At 45.1% G+C, this 19,262-nt stretch overlaps 1 protein-coding gene across 6 annotated transcripts in view; it reads left to right on the plus strand.

The window, feature by feature from the left end:
• Positions 1 to 19,262, plus strand: part of FRY (FRY microtubule binding protein) — a 546,108-nt gene that overhangs the window by 264,368 nt on the left and 262,478 nt on the right. The window contains exon 1 of one of the 6 annotated variants that reach the window (XM_073583179.1): positions 5,608 to 6,453. The exons of 4 other annotated variants lie outside the window; for them this stretch is intronic. In XM_073583179.1, the coding sequence (XP_073439280.1) occupies positions 6,384 to 6,453 (70 nt within the window). In that variant the 5' untranslated portion in view covers positions 5,608 to 6,383. Of the gene's footprint in view, positions 1 to 5,607; positions 6,454 to 19,262 lie in introns of those variants that run through there. One more of the 6 variants, XM_073583183.1, reaches the window with a different exon arrangement.

Raw genomic sequence — 19,262 nt, forward strand, 5'->3', positions numbered from 1 at the left:
TGTGTTATACATAAACATCTATATTTACTCTTTTGCCACCAATAATGCTCTTCAGAATTATGTAGGCTGATGGGAGTAGTAGTCATTTTTGTGTCTGGAGGTAAACTTTTTACCTCTGGTCACAGCTACTAGCTCAAGCTGTTATCTGACAGCATGGGAATGCAGCTCTCTGACCACTGGTAATAATCTTACCGCCTATCAGAGGCAGTGTTTGCCACAATGTCATGCAGATGATGGTGTGGCAAACAGATGTTTGGGCCACCCATTTATCTGAATGGGGTCCGGGTTCGGATACTGTTATGGTACTCGAACTGAACTTTTTTAAAGGTTCGGCTGGACCCGAACATCCAGGGGATCGCTCATCACTACTTTTGAGCAGCACTCAGCACAGTTGGTCAAAGCCCTCTCTAAACTAAGTCTACAAGCTGCAACCCATCAACTTGTTTTTAGAAATCATCAAACCCCACAGATTAAGGGGATTTTTAACTTTAAAGGGAATCTGTCAGTAGGATCATCCCTCATAAGCCGTCTATATGGGCATGCAGGTCATAGGAAGTTGAATAACATGATACCTTGAGATCTGTAATCCGATGTCTTAGTCCATAGATATCCATGTTTTTCTTATAATATGTAAAATGACCTCTTCCAGGCTGTGGGGAGGATGCTGTCTGAAAGATAACTCTGCCTCCAGAGCTTGTTTTACATGAAGGGGGAGATACCAGTGTAAGACAAGTAACTAACACAGAACAGGAGAAATGAACATTGTCTTCTTGCAAACACATTTCTGCAGCTCTCTGAGTTTTGCTGTATTGCAACAATACTTTACCCTGCCTTACTGTGAGATGGAAGCGGAGAGGAATCTGCAGATGTGTGAGATATCATCACACATAGCTCTGCAGTGAGAGTAGAGAGTGGCCATTACACATCACACTTGTAACTCCCCTTCATGTATAATATACTCTGGAGGCAGAGTTATCTTCCAGGCACCATCCTCCCCAATTTATTGTATTACCAATCTACATATATAAATACCTGTCTGTGTTCATCAGCTCATGAAATACATTTACATTTGACCAGCTTGCTTTTGCTGAAATTGCCTGCGCCCCAACATCCAACGTGCGAAAATTTTGCACGGGCCAAGCTACTAATAAATATCTGTGTTTTGAGTCCGTTTTTTACACCCATTAAAAAATCTTAACTCGTTTCGAGTCTGGCTGACACAACTCGAAACTTGTCAGTAGTATATATTTTTCTACGTATATGCTATTATTTTGACGAAGTCACACAGATTTTTTTTTTTTTTTGCTTTTGTTTCCATTTTTTGGGTTGAAAAACCTTTTTCATCTTAGAACCAAGCTGCTCCATACCTCCACATGCCTTATCCGTGCACAGTGGGAACCGGATCGAGCAGCGTACGTACTGTATGTTTTATGGGCGATCTGTTTGCACAGACTTTCACTGTTTGGAGCCCGCTGACAATTAGTGGATACATAGGCCTGAAACGCGTTGTGCAGATCCCTTAGCTTACCTGTATATTGAATCAAATAGGAATATGGCCATATGGGAGGAGAGACGTTTACTATCTGAATGATGATCGGTTATCAGGACGATCAAGAACAAGATACTGTCTAGTCCCAATTAGTTTCTTAGGCCTCTTTCACACATCAGGTTTTCGCCGTCAGGCGCGATCCGGCGCTTTTGACAGAAACCGGATCCGGCGAAATGTAATGCCGGATCCGGTTTCCCCCCCATTGACTTGCATTTGCGCCGGATCGCGCCGGATGACCATGCGTTTCATCCGGTTTTCGCCGGATCCGGCAATGTGTCGCGATCCGGCGTCTGGAAAAAACGTCTACTGTAACGTTTTTTGTCTCCGGCGAAAAAGCCGGACACGCCGGATCCGGCGCGTCCGGCTTTTTCACACAATGAAAGCCTATGAGCGCCGCAATGCGCCGGATCCGGTTTTTTGGTCTGAGCATGCTCAGTAGCTCTGCCCACAGGAGATATATAAAAGCAAGACAATGGGACCCTCAGCCACACCCAACATGCCACCCAAGCCAAGAACCAGGAGCAGGAGAAGGCAGCAGACATCTGCAGCAGCAGCAGCACCATCAGCACCACCACAAATGGAGCAGCAAATGGAACATGCTGAGGAAGGGAGTCCAGCAGCAGATGAGAGACGGTAATTATCAAATCCCCCATTCCTCCAAACTAGGGCCATGGAATATCAAGATATTCATTGGCCCTTTGTTTCTCTTTATTCAACAGCCGCCAAAGAGATGCAGCAGCAGCAGAAATGGCATCACTGGCAGCAGCAACAGCAATACCCACAGCCATGGAGTCTGGCCATCAACAGGACAGCACATCATCTTCTGGGAGCCCTCCCTCGCATCGTCAGCGTTTGACGGTAAGTTTTTATTTCCAAAATCCATCATCTCTGTAATATATGTCTATTCATTGACTTTTATTTCAAAACAGGAATCACAAGATGAAGAGGAGCTCCCAGAAGAAGAAGGAAGGGGTGGACAGACACTTGGAGTGGGCTCACAATTGGTAAGTTTTTTGCATCAAACGCAGAAACACAACATCACACTACACACAACACATAGAAAACAATGTTCTGCAGACCACACACAGCAAACAAATGCCTACATCCAAAGACATAACATTTTTTGTTTTCTTCTCTAGTCTTCCCAATCTGGTGCTCGGCCAAGAGGTCCTCGCAGTGCCTCCCAGGGTCGTCGGCGACAGCAACGCGGCGGTCACCAGCGTGTAAGTATAAATATTTTTGCTTTGTTTTTTTTGCACTTTTTATTTCATTTCTTTTGTGGAGGCTAATTATGTTATTTTTGTCTTTTTCTTTAACAGCCTTCACAGCGTGCTCCCGACTCTGACGGTGAGGATGGAGGGATTGATGTGGACCGCCTCATCGATCTCGTCAGAGAAAGGGAGCCGCTCTGGAATATGGCTGACCGCCGCCACGCTGACCTGATCGTTACCCGACGACTCTGGGAGGAAATCTGTTCGCTCCTTGTGGGCCGCTGGGAGGACCTCGAAGCTCGGGCCCAGATTAAAGAGCGTAAGTATATACAGTACCGGTTGCTTGATGTAAACCAGTGTTTCCCGAACTCCAGTCCTCGTGGTCCCCACGGATCATGTGTTCAGGATTTCTATTTACTATGGAAATCCTGAAAACATGACCCCTGGGGACCATGAGGACTGGAGTTTGGGAAACACTGATGTTGTATACTAACCACTCCTTTCTCGTTTCAGGGAACAGAATTGTGAATCGGTGGCGGTCTGTGAGGGATCGTTTCAAGAAGGAGTTCAATAAAGAGATGCGGGCCCCGAGTGGATCTGGAGGACGCAGGAGCAAGTACAAGTACGCACAAGCCCTGTCGTTCCTCCGGGAAACAATGCTCACCAGAAGGTAAATATTACACACCACATGTGAAAAAAATGTTAGATGTAACTTTTTTTTTTTCAGCCAGGGCCATACCATGTCAGTATTTTAATTGTTTTTTTTTCTCTTTATTACACAGCACGGTGAGCAGCACTCGGGAGCCTGCACGATTGGACCCTTCTGAGGCGATCCCTGAGGAGACCGGCACCGAGGGACACTTCGACCTCCCCGGTACATCTGCACCTTCCCAGCCTTCCCACACATTCGACCCATCTGTCCCATCCACCAGCACAGGAGCATCGTGGCCGCCTACATTACATGAAGCTGCTGGTGAGGAGATCGCTTTCCCTTTACCCCACCCTTCTGCCCCTGCCACCTCTAGTACACCTGCGGGTACTGGGCGGCAGCGGCAGAGGGGTCAGGAAAAGAGTTATGCGCAAGAGTTCTTGCATCTGAATGCATCTTTCCAGAACTGTCTCAAAGTCTTGTCAGAGCAAATCTCCGCAGGCTTTCAGCAGATCAACTCCAGCATTCTGGAGGTGAAGACACTTCTGCAAACCATGCATTCAGAAGCAAGATCTTCGCCAAACCACACCTTTTTCAGGTCTGTTGTGGAGCGCATGGCAACACTATCTCCTACCCAGCAGATGCATGTAATGCATTCGTGCCACGGTGCTCTACAGCAGGTTACCTCCCAACCTCCACCTCCCACCACTGTAGTTCCTCCACCTGCACCCCCTCCAGCCACTTTCCATCCTCCCCCTCCTATTACATCTGCACCCCCTCCAGCCACTTTCCATCCTCCCCCTCCTATTACATACCAGCAACCTCACCAGTACCAGCAACCTCCCCAGTACCAGACATCTCCCCACTTCCAGCAACCTGCCCCGTACCAAACTCCTTCCCCGTACCAAACTCCTTCCCCATACAACTTTCCATCAACATCATCTGCTCCTACAGTCCCTGCCCAACCCTCCACTCCACCGCCCACCACCTCTTCTGCCTCCCACATGTCCACCCATTCTGTAGCTTTTTCCACACCTTCACCTCTAACTGTTCCTTCCCCACCACGATCCCAGTCTTCTCTCCACACACCCAGTGTCGAAGTGTCCCGCAGCCCCTCCAGCAGTATTTCCACCCCACACTACACAGATTTGTAATGTGTGTTTTTTGTAATAAAAATGCCCATTGGGTTTAAAACCTTTATTAAAAAACGTTTTTTGCACTTTAAAAACATTTTACAAAAAAAAAAAAAAAATTTAAAAGTTAAATTATCGTTTCACAATGGTTGTCTGTCATTTCTTTCTGCGGCGAACTATGTTTTAAAAAAAGGTTAAATACAGGGTATTTCAAAGGTAAAAAGGTATTCAAAACCAGGTATATAACTGTGGGTAAATTTTAGCTTTTTGCCACAGTTGTGTTCCTGGTTGTGTTTGAAGCAAAGTATTTCACCTAAAAAGTTGTGTTTATTGTTGGTGATTTCCTACCAATGAACACAACTTTTGTTAAAAGGTGAAATACTTTGCATAAAACACAACCAGGTACACACCTGTGGCCTAAAGGTAAAAATAGTAAGACCATGACAAGATAGCCAACTTTGGTTGGCAAAGGTATATACTGTTGGTCCAGAAGGTACACAAGTTTAGGGCACAAATCTTTCACACTCTGTCATCCCAGTGTACTCTGCCTTGAGGTGACATAAAGTATAGTGGAAAATTGTCCCTGAAACCGTCACAGAACTTCTAGTGGTAATATTTCCAATGACAACATCCATCTTCGCCAGTAACTTGCTCTTCTCTCCAACCTGCACTTTCTTCTCTACAACCTGTCAAAGAAGGGCTGTAGGAACATGCTATATCTAGTTTTCCAGTGGCCAATCCCGTTCGGAAGGCCACAAGGGTCAATTTTAAAAACCGGATCCGGCGTAATCCGTCGAAAAACAGATAGAAAAACGGATGAACCGGATGAGACGGATCCGGTTTTGTCTGTCAAGAACAAGACGGATCCGGCAGAAAACCGGATCCGGCACTTCAGGTTTTACAAAACATTTGCCGGATCCGGCATTCCGGCACGACGCCGGATCGCGCCTGACGCCGAAAACCTGACGTGTGAAAGTAGCCTTATAGAGAGAGTAATTGCTGGGTGTAGATGAGGCTTTATCTGCCTCTGATTTCCAGGCTTGTCAACCAGCACCTTCCTGCTGTATCCCCTGGGGATGTTCTCATTGCTCATTATCAGACATGTAGACATAGCAGTGAGTCAGGAAATTAAGGTGGGCAGCACTGAGGCTGGCAGGCAGGGAGCAGAGAGGAGCTTATCAGCCCCTGGAACATGTCATGTGTTTACAGGAGCTGGCAAATGAGAGCACAAAGCCCAGAGCTTCCCTTTTGAGACTGTGCTGCCGCCTGTCCATGGACGTCACTGGCAGCAGGTCTGTGGGTGCAGTCACCGCAGCATGATGCAGTCTGGGGGACCCTGGGCTGCAGAGCTGGCAATCCCTGGAGCAGCAGAGAAGCTGTGATCTCCCTGCCATCAGGGAGGAGGTGCATACACAGGCAGCCTATCTGCCTGCCAGCCCCCCCATTGCAATAGGATTTAAAGCAGAGACAAGTCAGCTGCAGGAGCCATTCTCAAGGCACAGCTGCATCCATGGAACAAAAGGTGCCTGAGCAGTGCTCACCCCCTGCCCAACCTGCAATGCCAGCCCCACCATCATCATCCTCATCAGCAGCAGCCACAGTGAGTCTGCAGTGAAGGAGAAGCATCATCATCATCACCACAGGGTGAAGGAGGAGCACACTGGAAGAAGCATCTCATGGCTTTTTAATAAGGTCTCTACCTAGCAGGAAGAGGTGAAACCCATCTGCAGACTTCATTTCCTTTGCTGACCTCTAGTTTGGTGTCAGTCACCTCCTCATATATCTCTACCTGCCTGGAGGAGGAGGAGGAGGTGCAGCAGAAGCCTCCCTGCATAGGAGACATGGCCAGCCAGCAGGACTCTGGGTTCTTTGAGATCAGTATCAAGTATTTGCTGAAATCCTGGAGTAATGGTGAGTACAGTGTGGATGGGTTAACCCTTTATTGCTCCTGCCATGCATTGCTGCCTATGGTGTATACTGGGTGATGGTTGTATGTGCTGCCAGGCTGGGGAGATGAAACTAGGCTGTAGTACAAACAAACCCAAACCTGGTGTATTGTGTAAACAGGACTGAGACATTGTATGCTGTGTGCCCATGTAGGGGTGTTTATTTACTTTACACAATGTATAGATATATATTTATACTATACATTGTTTCTGCAAGGGAGGGGTGTCCTCATTAATGCAAAGTTATTTTTAGCATTGTGTTAACTTATTAAAAATGCTTGGGTGTGGTGCAGTTACTGAGCACTTTTATAATGCCCAGTAATGCTTAATAGTCCGCAGCCGGCTGGGGGGGGGGACGCTTCTGGTGATTCCTCTCACTTATCCTTCATTTGTGGTGTTAGGAGATACAATATGTATCCAGATTCTGGATTATTGACCCCCAAGATGCTGCTAAATACATTGTAACAGAACACCTGCTGGGGAACTTCCACAAAAAAATCAAGCCAATGACTTTGACAGGGAAGAAGACCTCACTGTGATGGCTTCTGCTGCCTCAGGCCTCCTTCAGACGGCCGTGTAATACACGTACGGGAAAAACTGGGACCGGTGTCATCAATGTTTTCCATCAGTGTGTCATCCGCTTGTCCGTTTTTACTATTAATCTGTCATCTGTGTCTGTCTTTACCATCAGTGTGTCATCTGTGTCTGTTTTTACCATCAGTGTTGTCCATGTCCGTTTTTTCATCACTCCATCCATGTGTCCGTTTTTTCATCACGCTGTCATCTGTGTCCGTTTTTCCATCACTCCGTCATCCGTGTGTCTATTTTCCTCATCAGTCTGTCATCCGTGTGTCCATCTTTACCATCACTCCATCATCCGTGTGTCCATCTTTACCATCACTCCGTCATCCGTGTGTCTATTTTCCTCATCAGTCTGTCATCCGTGTGTCCATCTTTACCATCACTCCATCATCCGTGTGTCCATCTTTACCATCACTCCGTCATCCGTGTGTCTATTTTCCTCATCAGTCTGTCATCCGTGTGTCCATCTTTACCATCACTCCGTCATCCGTGTGTCCATCTTTACCATCACTCCGTCATCCGTGTGTCCATCTTTACCATCACTCCGTCATCTGTGTGTCCATCTTTACCATCACTCCGTCATCCGTGTGTCCGTTTTTCAATCTGTCCGTCATCCGTGTCCGTTTTTTTATCACACTGTCATCCGTGTCCATTTTCCCATCACGCCGTCATCCATGTGTCCGTTTTCCCCATCACGCCGTCATCCGTGTGTCCGTTTTCCCCATCACTCCGTCATCCGTGTGACCGTCTTTACCATCACTCCGTCATCCGTGTCTGTTTTTCCATCAGTCCGTCATCCGTGTGTCCGTTTTTCCATCAGTCCGTCATCCGTGTGTCCGTTTTTCCATCAGTCCGTCATCCGTGTGTCCGTTTTTCCATCAGTCCGTCATCCGTGTGTCCGTTTTTCCATCAGTCCGTCATCCGTGTGTCCGTTTTTCCATCAGTCCGTCATCCGTGTGTCCGTTTTTCCCTCCGTCCGTCATCCGTGTGTCCGTTTTTCCATCCGCCCGTCATCCGTGTGTCCGTTTTTCCATCCGCCCGTCATCCGTGTGTCCGTTTTTCCATCCGCCCGTCATCCGTGTGTCCGTTTTTCCATCCGCCCGTCATCCGTGTGTCCGTTTTTCCATCCGTCCGTCATCTGTGTGTCCGTTTTTCCATCCGTCCGTCATCTGTGTCCGTTTTTCCATCCGTCCGTCATCCGTGTGTCCTTTTTTCCATCCGTCCGTCATCCGTGTGTCCGTTTTTCGATCCGTCCGTCATCCTTGTGTCCGTTTTTCGATCCGTCCGTCATCCGTGTGTCCGTTTTTCGATCCGTCCGTCATCCCTGTGTCCGTTTTTCCATCAGTCCGTCCTCCGTGTGTCCGTCTTTGCCATCGGTGTCTTCAGTGTTTTTCCTGTATGGATAAAGAAAGAAATGACAAGGCTTCTCCTATACCTTTCCATTGTTAAGCACGGTCCGCACACAGATGCCATCCATGTGCTGTACGTGCTTTTAGCTGACCCATAGATTTATATTGACCCGTGGCATCTGTGCCGCTGGAAAAAAACGGACACGCGCATAATAATGGGAACATGTGGTATCTGTGTAACCAAACGGATACCACACGTACTGGAACCACAGACATGTGAAGGAGAGAGGTAATGTACTGCTCTCTATGTGGGGCCTTGGATATAGATAATATATACACCATTCTTCCATTATAAATCTCCACATGTTGCGGCATTTCCTGGTGGGATATGGCGGCACTATGGGTCCTGTTTGCATCCGTGAGAGGTCCAAGTCTGGGTTGCTTATTTTGCTCTTTGACTTGCATGGACTGAAAATTCAATAATGCCATAAAAAGCAGCCGAATGTTTGAAGCTTCTGAGTGAGAGGGGCCATAGACGGGAGATAATGGTCCTAATGTAGCTGTCAAGAGTCGGTACAGGAATGAGATCGCGGGAGCTGGCACAAAATGCCGACTGGTAACATTGTGACCCCAGGATGCACATAGCGGAGACCATCTGAGCAGTGATGGCCAGTGGCAGCATTACTGAGTGTAGCATACAGCCATGACGTCTGTATAATGATTGCGTGGAAACTCCAAGTGCTCAGACGCCATCCTCGTCCTTGAGGAGCTGCCGTCCTTTCCTACAGGGAAGACCAAAGGCCGAGACCTGCGGTGCCGACTGCAAAGTTTGGCCTTTTTTCGAGTGCTGAAACTAAAATCTACGGATTCAGATAATGAAAATTGCTTACCAATATATATTTATTAGCGGAAGAAACCCTCCTGATAGAACGCAGTCCCTCATCCTTTCGGTTCACACAAACCCCAGTGTGAGCCGGCAAGGCAAAATTGAAGTCATGTGAATCGGAAGAGGTCAAGAAAAAACGGAGCTGGAAACCGGAGAGGATAGTGTTTGGGGAGCGCCTTATCGCACCCACACTTACAATGGTTTAGGCAGTAACATTTTTCTTTAAGACTTGTCCAAAGTCGTCAGTCTTGTCTCTTTTTCCTTTGCATAGAAGTTGAAAAAAAAAATGTGGTTTGTTGGTCAAATAAGAACAACCTAGAACAGCTAGAAATCTTGTGCTTGGTGGTGTTGTACCTGGCTGTGATGCCCTGATCAAAAAGCGCCTCTACTACCTAATAAGATGCTACTATTGTAGATGGCGTATTGTAAGAGGAGCTGTACACGTCTTTCATTGGGACTTACAGCTTTAAGGGCCGTGTTTTGGGTTATCTGTTTTTTCATGGCTACAGCATGTACTCATTATGATCTATGCCGCTGTTCACATGTCCTTGTTTTCGACGGACCATTTGCCCCAGCAAAACACATGGAGACTTGTCTGTTTTTTTTCCAGCAGCACAGATAAGGCCAGAACAAGTTTTATGGGTCTGTGAAAAGCACGTACAGCACACGGACATCATCAGCACAGTCCGTGCGCTCTCTCTGTTTAACATTGCAAAGTATAGGAGAAGCTTTATCATTTATTTCATCATTTAACGGACACACGGATGACACACTGGCAAATATGGACACACGGATGGCACACTGATGGTAAAAACGGACACACTGATGACACACTGGCAAAATCAGACACACTGATGGCAAAAACGGACACATGGAAGTCACATTGGCAAAAATGGACACACGGATGGCACACTGATGGTAAAAACAGATGGCACACTGATGGCAAAAACGGACACACAGATGACACACTGGCAAAAATGGACACACGGATGGCACACTGATGGTAAAAACAGATGGCACACTGATGGCAAAAACGGACACACAGATGACACACTGGCAAAAATGGACACACGGATGGCACACTGATGGCAAAAACGGACACTGACACACTGATGGCAAAATCGGACACATGGATGGCAAAAACGGACACACGGACTCACTGGCAAAAATGGATGCACGGCCGGCACACTGATGGTAAAACGGACACTGATGACACACTGGCAAAAACGGACACACGGATGGCACACTGATGGAAAAAACTGACACACAGACGATACACTAGTAAAAACGGACACGCTGATGCACAACACTGATGACACTGGTACCATTTTTTCACGTACGTATTAGAACATTTGCCTAATATTGTATTCACCTAGAGTGCGATCAGTGATTGTCTGCACATGTAAATGTTCCCCTTTTATAATATAAAGTGCATACTTGCAGTCTGCTATAGGCAGGTTTTCTATTCTGAGAAGGTGTGTATTATACCGTGTAGCTACCAATTAGAGCAGGGTTCCCCAACTCCAGTCCTCAAGGCCCACCAACAGATCATGTTTTCAGGATTTCCCTTGTATTGAACAGATGATGCAATTATCACCTGAGCAATACTAAGGAAATCCTGAAAACCTGACCTGTTGGGGAACACTGACTTAGACAGGTTTTTGGTCAAGTTCTTGGGGTCAAGGTTTTTCAATTTGAAAGGTGTTTGAGGACAGATCTCGAGTCTCTTGTATGCAAACAGAAAGGGTTGCGTAGGGTAGCACAAATTACTGAAGTAATAATGCAACCATTTTAGAGGGATCTTTCATTTAAGTTTGTATTTGAAATATGCAAATAAATCTTGGGCTCCTTCCATCCTGAGTTCTGTGCCAGTAGGGTGACTGGACACGGTGGATGCCTAGTGTGTTGTCCTTGTCTCTGCACTTGCCATACTCTAGTATATCACTAGCTTCTTCACACACCCTTCTTTTGAAACATTTTTAAACACATGTTGGAAAAAAAACAACTATTAATTTCTAGTGTTTTTGCTTTTGTTTGGCAATTTTATACTGTATTATTTTGTGCCTGCACTTTTTCCTGCCATTGTTCTATTCCCAAAAAGAAGCCTAAGGGAAAAACAAAAAAAATATCTCTTTCGATAACCAGATTGTGCTGTTTTAACAAGTACGCTACTGCCCCCAATATGCCACAAGCCCAAATGCTTGCTATATAGTATTTTATATTTATTGACTTTTAAAGGGATCCAGGGGTTTGGATCTGTAGAAAATAACAAGACTTATTAATACTTGCCTAACGTCGCCAGCTCGGTCCAGCACAGGCCACCACATCGTCTGCGCCGGCACAGGAAGTGGAGGCGTTATCTTTCGACCGGCCACTAGACCGCTGCATCCTGTGATTGGCTGCAGCAAACAAGTGACTTTGAAAAAAAACAAAAAACGCTGTGCACTTGAGATAGGTTCTTAAGGAAGAGCAGTACAAGTGTATTTTGGTGTGGTCATAAATCACAGAATTAAAGGAAGCGCAGCTCTGGTATGTCCATTCTTTGGATCATTTCATTTTTTTCTTTTACTGTTCCGGGGTGGAGGGATATGTAAGTGTTGTCAACATGTGTTTATTTTGTATCTTTAAAATTCCATAAATTCCATGAACTGTTCTGTAGCTTAATGTTTCCCTGCATCCTGTCTGACGTTGCTGCAAGTTTTTCTTTCTTTAATAGCACATTAAATTTAATTTTTTCCAGTAATATTGTAATGAATAAAATTAGTTATTTACCATTGTTCATACTATTATTTATTAATAATTAATAGCTTTTTAATCATTCTTCTATTTTCATCCTATCATTTGGGAACTGTTGACTGCGGGAAACATTAAAAAATGCACTGTATTGGAAGCAAAGAGAGGGCCAACAAAAATAACCATGGTTAGAGGGGTAATATTTTTCCTTTTGGAGAGTGACATGTCACGCCTGACATGCCAAGGTGAGGAGACTTTTAAGTCTTGCAATACTCCTCTGGGAAATATGCAAATTGCCTCTTCATAGAGGAAGAGGACTAGAACTCTAGCGCCACCTATGGGAAGTAGCAATCCTAAACTCAATATCGACCCTTTAACAAGCCTTGTCACATGACTTAGGATAAAAGCCAAACCAGAATCTCAATTTGCAGACACTGTGTTTCTGGGTACTGCCCCTCATCAGTGCAAAGTGTGAGATCTGGTTTAGCTAGTGAGAGGCGTCTGACCGGGATCCAAGAGATAGTTACATTAATCTGGAACAAGCTTTTATAGCATGCGTTAATTAACTCCTGATCCATGTGTTGGGTTTGCTCTACCTTAGGTTACGTTCCCACGATGAGTTGTTTTGCGCTGCATATTTTTTTTTGATAAATGTAAGCAACCTCTCTTACTTTAATGAATGCAGAAAATCTGCAACTTGAAAGCTGATCATGGGATCGTAGCCTTAAAGAGCCTAACCGTAGAGGATGCAGAGGTTACATCTGATCCCTGAAAGAGCCCAGCAGCCCCTCTGTCACATAAAACACTGGTATTAATTACTCTTGATAAATGGGGGCTCTGTTAGATTTTTGTATTGGTGCTCATAGGGTTCGAGTTCCATTTCTACCCATGGTACATTAATCCAAATATATAATGACTGCTGCAGCCCACGACTTACCACTCAGTGTCTTTCTTGTTCCTCCTCTGCCCTTCCTCATTTACTTTTGTGCAAACATGATAGCAAACTACTAAAAAATAAAAATCTGTCCCACTAGTTTTTTTTTTCGTTTTTTTTGTTGGCTCAATTGTACCAAAATAATAATTTTTAATCCGATCCCATTGAGTCATAGAAAACCTCTCCTTTTGGTTAGAATCGATGAGATGATCTCCAGAGAGATGAGGAGAATTTACACAATTGACTTGGTGTCAGTGGCCGCTATTATGGCTTATTAAAACTTTTTGTACCTGTATGAACTTCGAGGCTTATAAATATTCATGAGCGTTAATGTGTAGACATGAGACTGTAGAAAGCGAGATCCTGCAGGTAAATTACCACACTATGTACATGCTCAGGTCGTTTAAAATGAGGTGTAGCACATTTTCCAGGGAAGTGTAATGGGTGCTGAGATTCATTTTGCTATGTGCTTTACTGCCTGTAGGAAGGAAATAAAGTTTTGTTCCAGTTTTACCTGATTAAGTGTTAAGCACGCTATTAGAATTGTTTCTGAATAAGAAAAACTCCTGTAATTTAGGACAATATTATTGACGCGGGTTTACCGCAACACAGAGGGGCCAGAAGACCGCAGCGTCTGATTTCTCCTCTGTCACGGTCACGTGTGTCTGGACGCAGATGTTTCCGCAAGGCGAACCCATGTGACACACGTGACCCTGGATACACCGCCTCCAGTGGGGCGCATTTAAATAATAAAACGTGCAGGTGGATACGCCGCCTCCACCTGGCGAATTTGGGAATTACACGTTATACATAAAATCTGGAAACCCCGCCTCCAGTAAGGCGAATTTAAATAATAAAGGGGGAACCTGGGAAACTTTAACAATGGTGGGCCCTGCGATAGGGAATGGGGACATGGAGACCTCCTAAGCTCCCCTGAGCCAGTGTCCCTGCACTCCTTACATTCCCTAAACAGGCTCCGCACCTGTCGCCGCACGCGTACCTTAACGCCCTTGCTCACCCTGACCCTAAACCCTCACTAGGGAATGGGTCGGTACGGAGACTAATCCCACCACTGCACTAATAACACACATGAGGAAAGAGACAATACAGGGGAAACACCACTTAGCTTTGCTCTGTTGCGTGCGCTCCTAGCAACAGAGCCCTCCACCTGAGTGCATCTTCTCCTCCACCTGGATCCATCACCATAACAGGATCCTTCACCTTAGTGCAGCCTTGGAGCAGAGTCCAACACCAGTTGCAGCTGCTTAGTACCAGAGTCCCAAGGAAGTGTTCAGCTTCTGCCACGAAGTCAAGCATGCTTGAGTCCAGCTCAGCAACCAAGTCCCACATGGTGAGTGCCACTCTCCATAGTAGCCACTCCACCAGCCCATGCAGACACTTCCCGCTGACACCATCACTGCGACTCCACCACGCCATGCCAGCCCTTCGTCCAGACACCATAGCTGAAACACATCCCCCCTGGCTAAGCTGCGCAGGACTCCTCACCAGCTCCATCCTTCATCCAGGCTCTCCAACTCAAAGTGAACAATATCACAGGCAGTGAGTGAACACCCTGAGCACACCTTTATAGGGTGTCACACCTGATCCATAATTAAGAGCACAAAAACCTAAAGTGCAATACTGCTAACCACCACCGGGGACAGTCAAGACACCTTGGAACTTTCCAAAGTAAAAAAAGTTCACCCAGTGCAATTTAAAACTGTCAGATCATGACATCCTCCACCTGCACTTATTAGAAGCACTTCACCATCATATTAAACAGTGCAGGTTTCTGCTAGCAGTGCAGGGGTTAATCTATTTAGTTGAGAGCTCCAGGAGCTTTGCTGCTTTGATGATCTCAGCTGTTCAGTGTTGGCCACTCCCCTCTACTATATATCCGGGATTGCCTGTGTTAGTTTTATACTGCCTGGTTCCTGGTGTTGGTTGTTTGAGGAGGCATTTGGAGTGTTATTCAGAAGACTGTTGCTTGGTTACTTGTCTGTGTGCATATCCTCAACCTCTCCTATTTTGTTTTTTCCTTCCTTTACTTTTCAATGTTCTACTCTGTTTGTGAGTGCATATTTATATGATTGGTATTTTCATTTATCCCTGTCTTCCCTTGTTGGTCTAGTTTGTGTATTCTTAAACTCTACAACTCCCAACTTCCTTGGGTGAGGGAGTGGACAAATAAGGACTGATTTTCAGCAAAGCACCTGACCCCGGCATCTTCACCATCAAAAATGATCGTTAATCATTTTGTGTCTCCTACAGTGCTTTTTGAGAGTTTGGACGCACTGGTTAATGGAAGGTTATTCCTTGTTCCAGTTCAAATGTGCACATTATAGGTTCAGACTGAAGACCACAAAAAGGGACACATGGAAACGGGGAGTACAAAAACATGCGTGAAACAAACCAGAATATGCGTAAGGCTTTGATTCCTCATAGTGCTCCCCCTTTTTCTGACAGCTAAACAGACTGTTTTCAGTTTGAATCTACAATGTATGCATTCCAATAACAACAAGGAAAACCATTGCTTGAACAGGTGTGTCCAAACTTCTGATTGTTAGTCTCTCCGTCACCATGGTTAAAAACGGGCGGAATTACTGCGGCCCGGCAGGTGAGAAGCTCGCCAACGCCAGCAAATATTTCAGCTGTATGTGCGTCCTTGAACACGCATTCAGCTGAAGTTCATTGTCGCGCACAGACACTGCCGGACAATCAGAGAGGCCAGCAGCTGATGTCGGTGTGCACGTGACCGAGGGCACATGGCAGTGACGTCATGCTCTCCCTTCACTTGCATGCTGAAGTCAGCTGCCGGCTCCAGTAGAGGACACAGCGCGACAGGGAAGAGGAGTATTATTTATTTATTTTTAAATATGTGAGTACCCGGTGGCCGTACTACTACATGGATGACTATGGGCTGTGCATTATAATACATGGATGACTATGGGCTGTGCATTATAATACATGGATGACTATGGGCTGTGCATTATAATACATGGATGACTGTGGGCTATGGGGCCCCATGATTTCTATGCACGCACTTGGTGAGTATAAGGGTCAATTTTTTTTTCTATACATTAAAGAACAGTGGCAGAATGGGGGACATATACCAGGATACGTATATTGTAAATCTTGCACTGGGGCCCGTAAGTCTATAGTTACGTCACTGGTTAAAATCTTCAGCTGCATTGATATCAAAACCTAATCATTTGGAGTACAGATGATGACAGTAAACCATTCAGGAGGAGACAGGTGCCACTTTCACTGCCATGAGCTGTACTCCAAATGAGTAGATACTGGTATTAATGGTAAATAATCTGGTGAAAAGCAGGGGTTTTGAAGCCACTTTATATGCATTTTTTTTTTTACAGGAATGAGGACAATCCCTTAATAAAGTGATTTGCAAAATTCCATTAACGTTCCATGCTGGACAAAATTTTATTACCGTAAATAAAAATTCTCTTTTAATATAGTTTATTTTTGCCAAATTTTCTTCATCAAATTAAAATCTGTATCTTACTATCCTATTTTCTATATTGTGGAAACTCCAGTCACAACCTAAAATCTCAGTTTTAAATGACATTAAACCCATCCCCTGCCCTCACGTCCATGAGTCTTTCTCACTGCTGGGCTCACACGTCAAAGATGGAGAATATTGACCCATTTTAGACCCACTCGGTAGGAGGCATGGTTTTGGCACCAAGCTTGAACAGCCATGTCCTACGGACTAGACCAAACCCCGTTCATAGTCTGAAGGATTGCAGACTCCCAGTACAGCTGAATGTTGGGGACAATCTTTGTCAACTAATCAGTACAAGTCATTTTCCATCTAAAAACAGAGCAGAGTATTTCCAGCTTTGGGCACGGTTCTGTATCTGTAGTGCCAGTTTTCGGCCTTTGTGTCTCAAACTTATCTGGAATGCCGAGATAGTCGTGTTCCCGAAATAGTTCGCACCTCCAGCCTAGAATGTTTAGAATGTTTGACTCTCTCATGTGTAGTCTCCGGTAAGACCTGATGGATAAACAAGCAAATGTTTGCTCAATAACATTCACTTTTTACAGGAAATAATGCAAAAAAATGACTTATACCAACCACCTCGAGTATAGAGTTACATAGGTAGAAGAAAGACCTAGGTTCATCAAGTGCTACCTTTCTCCACTAATTTGTTTTTTTTGTCACTAAATGAACTATAACCCACAATGTTATGTGTATTGAGGAAATCATCCAGCCCTTTTTTAAAAACGGTCATAGTGTCTACAACCGAGCTTCTAGGGTGCATTGCTGTTTTCAAGGGTACACAACCTCTTCTAGTTTGGGGGCCACAATGACTTGCTCAACCAACACAAGTTAAATGGATTTTGCGATCTGTGACGGTCAAAGCATATCAAAATATCCATACCATGGGCACTATGCTAACCACTGAGCCACCATGGGCTTCTTTTTTTTCCGTTGATTTCCACACAAGGGTCAAGAGACTAAGACCCCGGATTCATCAAAACCAGCAACTGGAGTAAGAATTCTAGCGTAAGGAACCCTACATCTCGTCATGAATTGGATGAGTTGTGGCATCATGTCCCTGCCACGTCACAGCTCCACCCATTTTTGGCAAAACTAGTGTGAAAACGCCTAAAGGCGCAAAATGTTTACGCAAATCTAGATTACACAAAAATGTTGTGCAAGAAATCTGGGATAAAAACTTTAATAAATCTCGGCCTTAGTATCTTAATTTTTTGGGTTCTCAGAGATGGCCATGCACTGCATTACTAGTACTTACCCTCCCCATTCTCGCTCTACTTGCCCTCCTTTTTCTTTCTGTCGAGCGTCTGTGTCCACACGGCTGGGGACTGCACAGAATGGCCTCATGAGCTGCGTGTGGCTCACAAAGTACAAGTTGTGACCCCATTTTCTAAGAAGTATAAATCGAATGGAGACCTGAATGCAATGATCAGACTGGCCGATGGCTCTCCCATCCTAAGCGTGACTGCTGCATAGAAATACATGAAGCTGTCCTGCTCGGGATAGGAGAACCGCCGGCCAGTCCGTGCACTGTACTCTGATCGCTGTCCGATTTATACGACTGACTGCGCCAGAAGAGAAGGCGGCAATTATTTATATCAAATGATGGAGAGCACCCCAATGTTGCCCCTGTGTCAAGTTCTTTTTCCCATTGTGGGAAGCAAAATGAAAAGATTTGTGTATGACGAGGGATTTTTTTTTCCCCATAGCAGTTCCATGTTATTCTATGTTTGTCATAGCAGAATAGCTGCTGCCCATTGTTTGTTCTGCTCTGTTGATTTGGCTAGACCGTACGTTCTACTAAAAGTTACAAGATGCCAAAAAGAGAGCTCTGACCTAGTAGGACAGTTCGGATATAGTCATACACTGCAGTTTTGATGCGGATATTTCTCATTCATGCAGTTTGCATAGACTCTGACGTAATGTCCTTTTGTTGCTGGGTGAACAATGGTTTAACAACTCATAATAAAGGGGACCATCCATACACGTTTTAGTCCATATATTTTAGTCGCTGCTCAGACATTTTTCAAAAAAGATCTTTCCACCAAAATAAAAAGAAAAAAAAAACAACAAACTCAGCCAACTGTAATTGTTGAAATTATGACTTTCTGTCTGTGATGTGTCGGGTAAACGGTCATTCATTTAATTTCTACCTAATTGTTTTAGTTGAAATTATTATTCAATTTCATCAACTTTAAATCTAATGTATATGGCAGCCTATAGATGTGTCTGTGGGGTTGTCCAGGCTGGGAGTTCAAGTCTGCAGTCACTCTGTGATTTGTGAATCCTCGCAGCTCGCAGTGTGTGCACTGTCAGGATTCTCCAACGCCGGGAGCAGGCGCGTAACTGCAAGTATGTGATTTGCATACGTTTGGTAACATACCATGTAGGTAGACGTGCACAGCCACACTCAATACAAGCCGGACACGTCTAGTTGGCATGTGGACGGAGGTATGCAAATCACATACTTGTGATCATATGACTGCCCACTCCCAGTGCCGGAGAATCTTGACAATGTGCGCAAGAAGCGATGAGCGAACGTGCTGGGATAAGATGTTATCTGAGCATCGGCGTGCTAAGAAAAATATGTTCGAGTCCCCGCACCTGCATCTCTCACCGCGGTTCGACACCTGCAGCACATCTGGGGATTGCCTAACAAACAGCCAATCCCTGCATATGTTGCGGCTGTTGCGGCATTCTGTAATGCTGTAGATAAGCCCCTGATGTAACCTGAAAGAGAAGAAAAAGAGTTAGATTATACTCACTGGGG

This window comes from Dendrobates tinctorius, unplaced genomic scaffold (genome assembly GCF_039654945.1).
Source record: "Dendrobates tinctorius isolate UK_male_01 unplaced genomic scaffold, ASM3965494v1 ptg000075l, whole genome shotgun sequence".
NCBI classification, from domain to species: domain Eukaryota; kingdom Metazoa; phylum Chordata; class Amphibia; order Anura; family Dendrobatidae; genus Dendrobates; species Dendrobates tinctorius.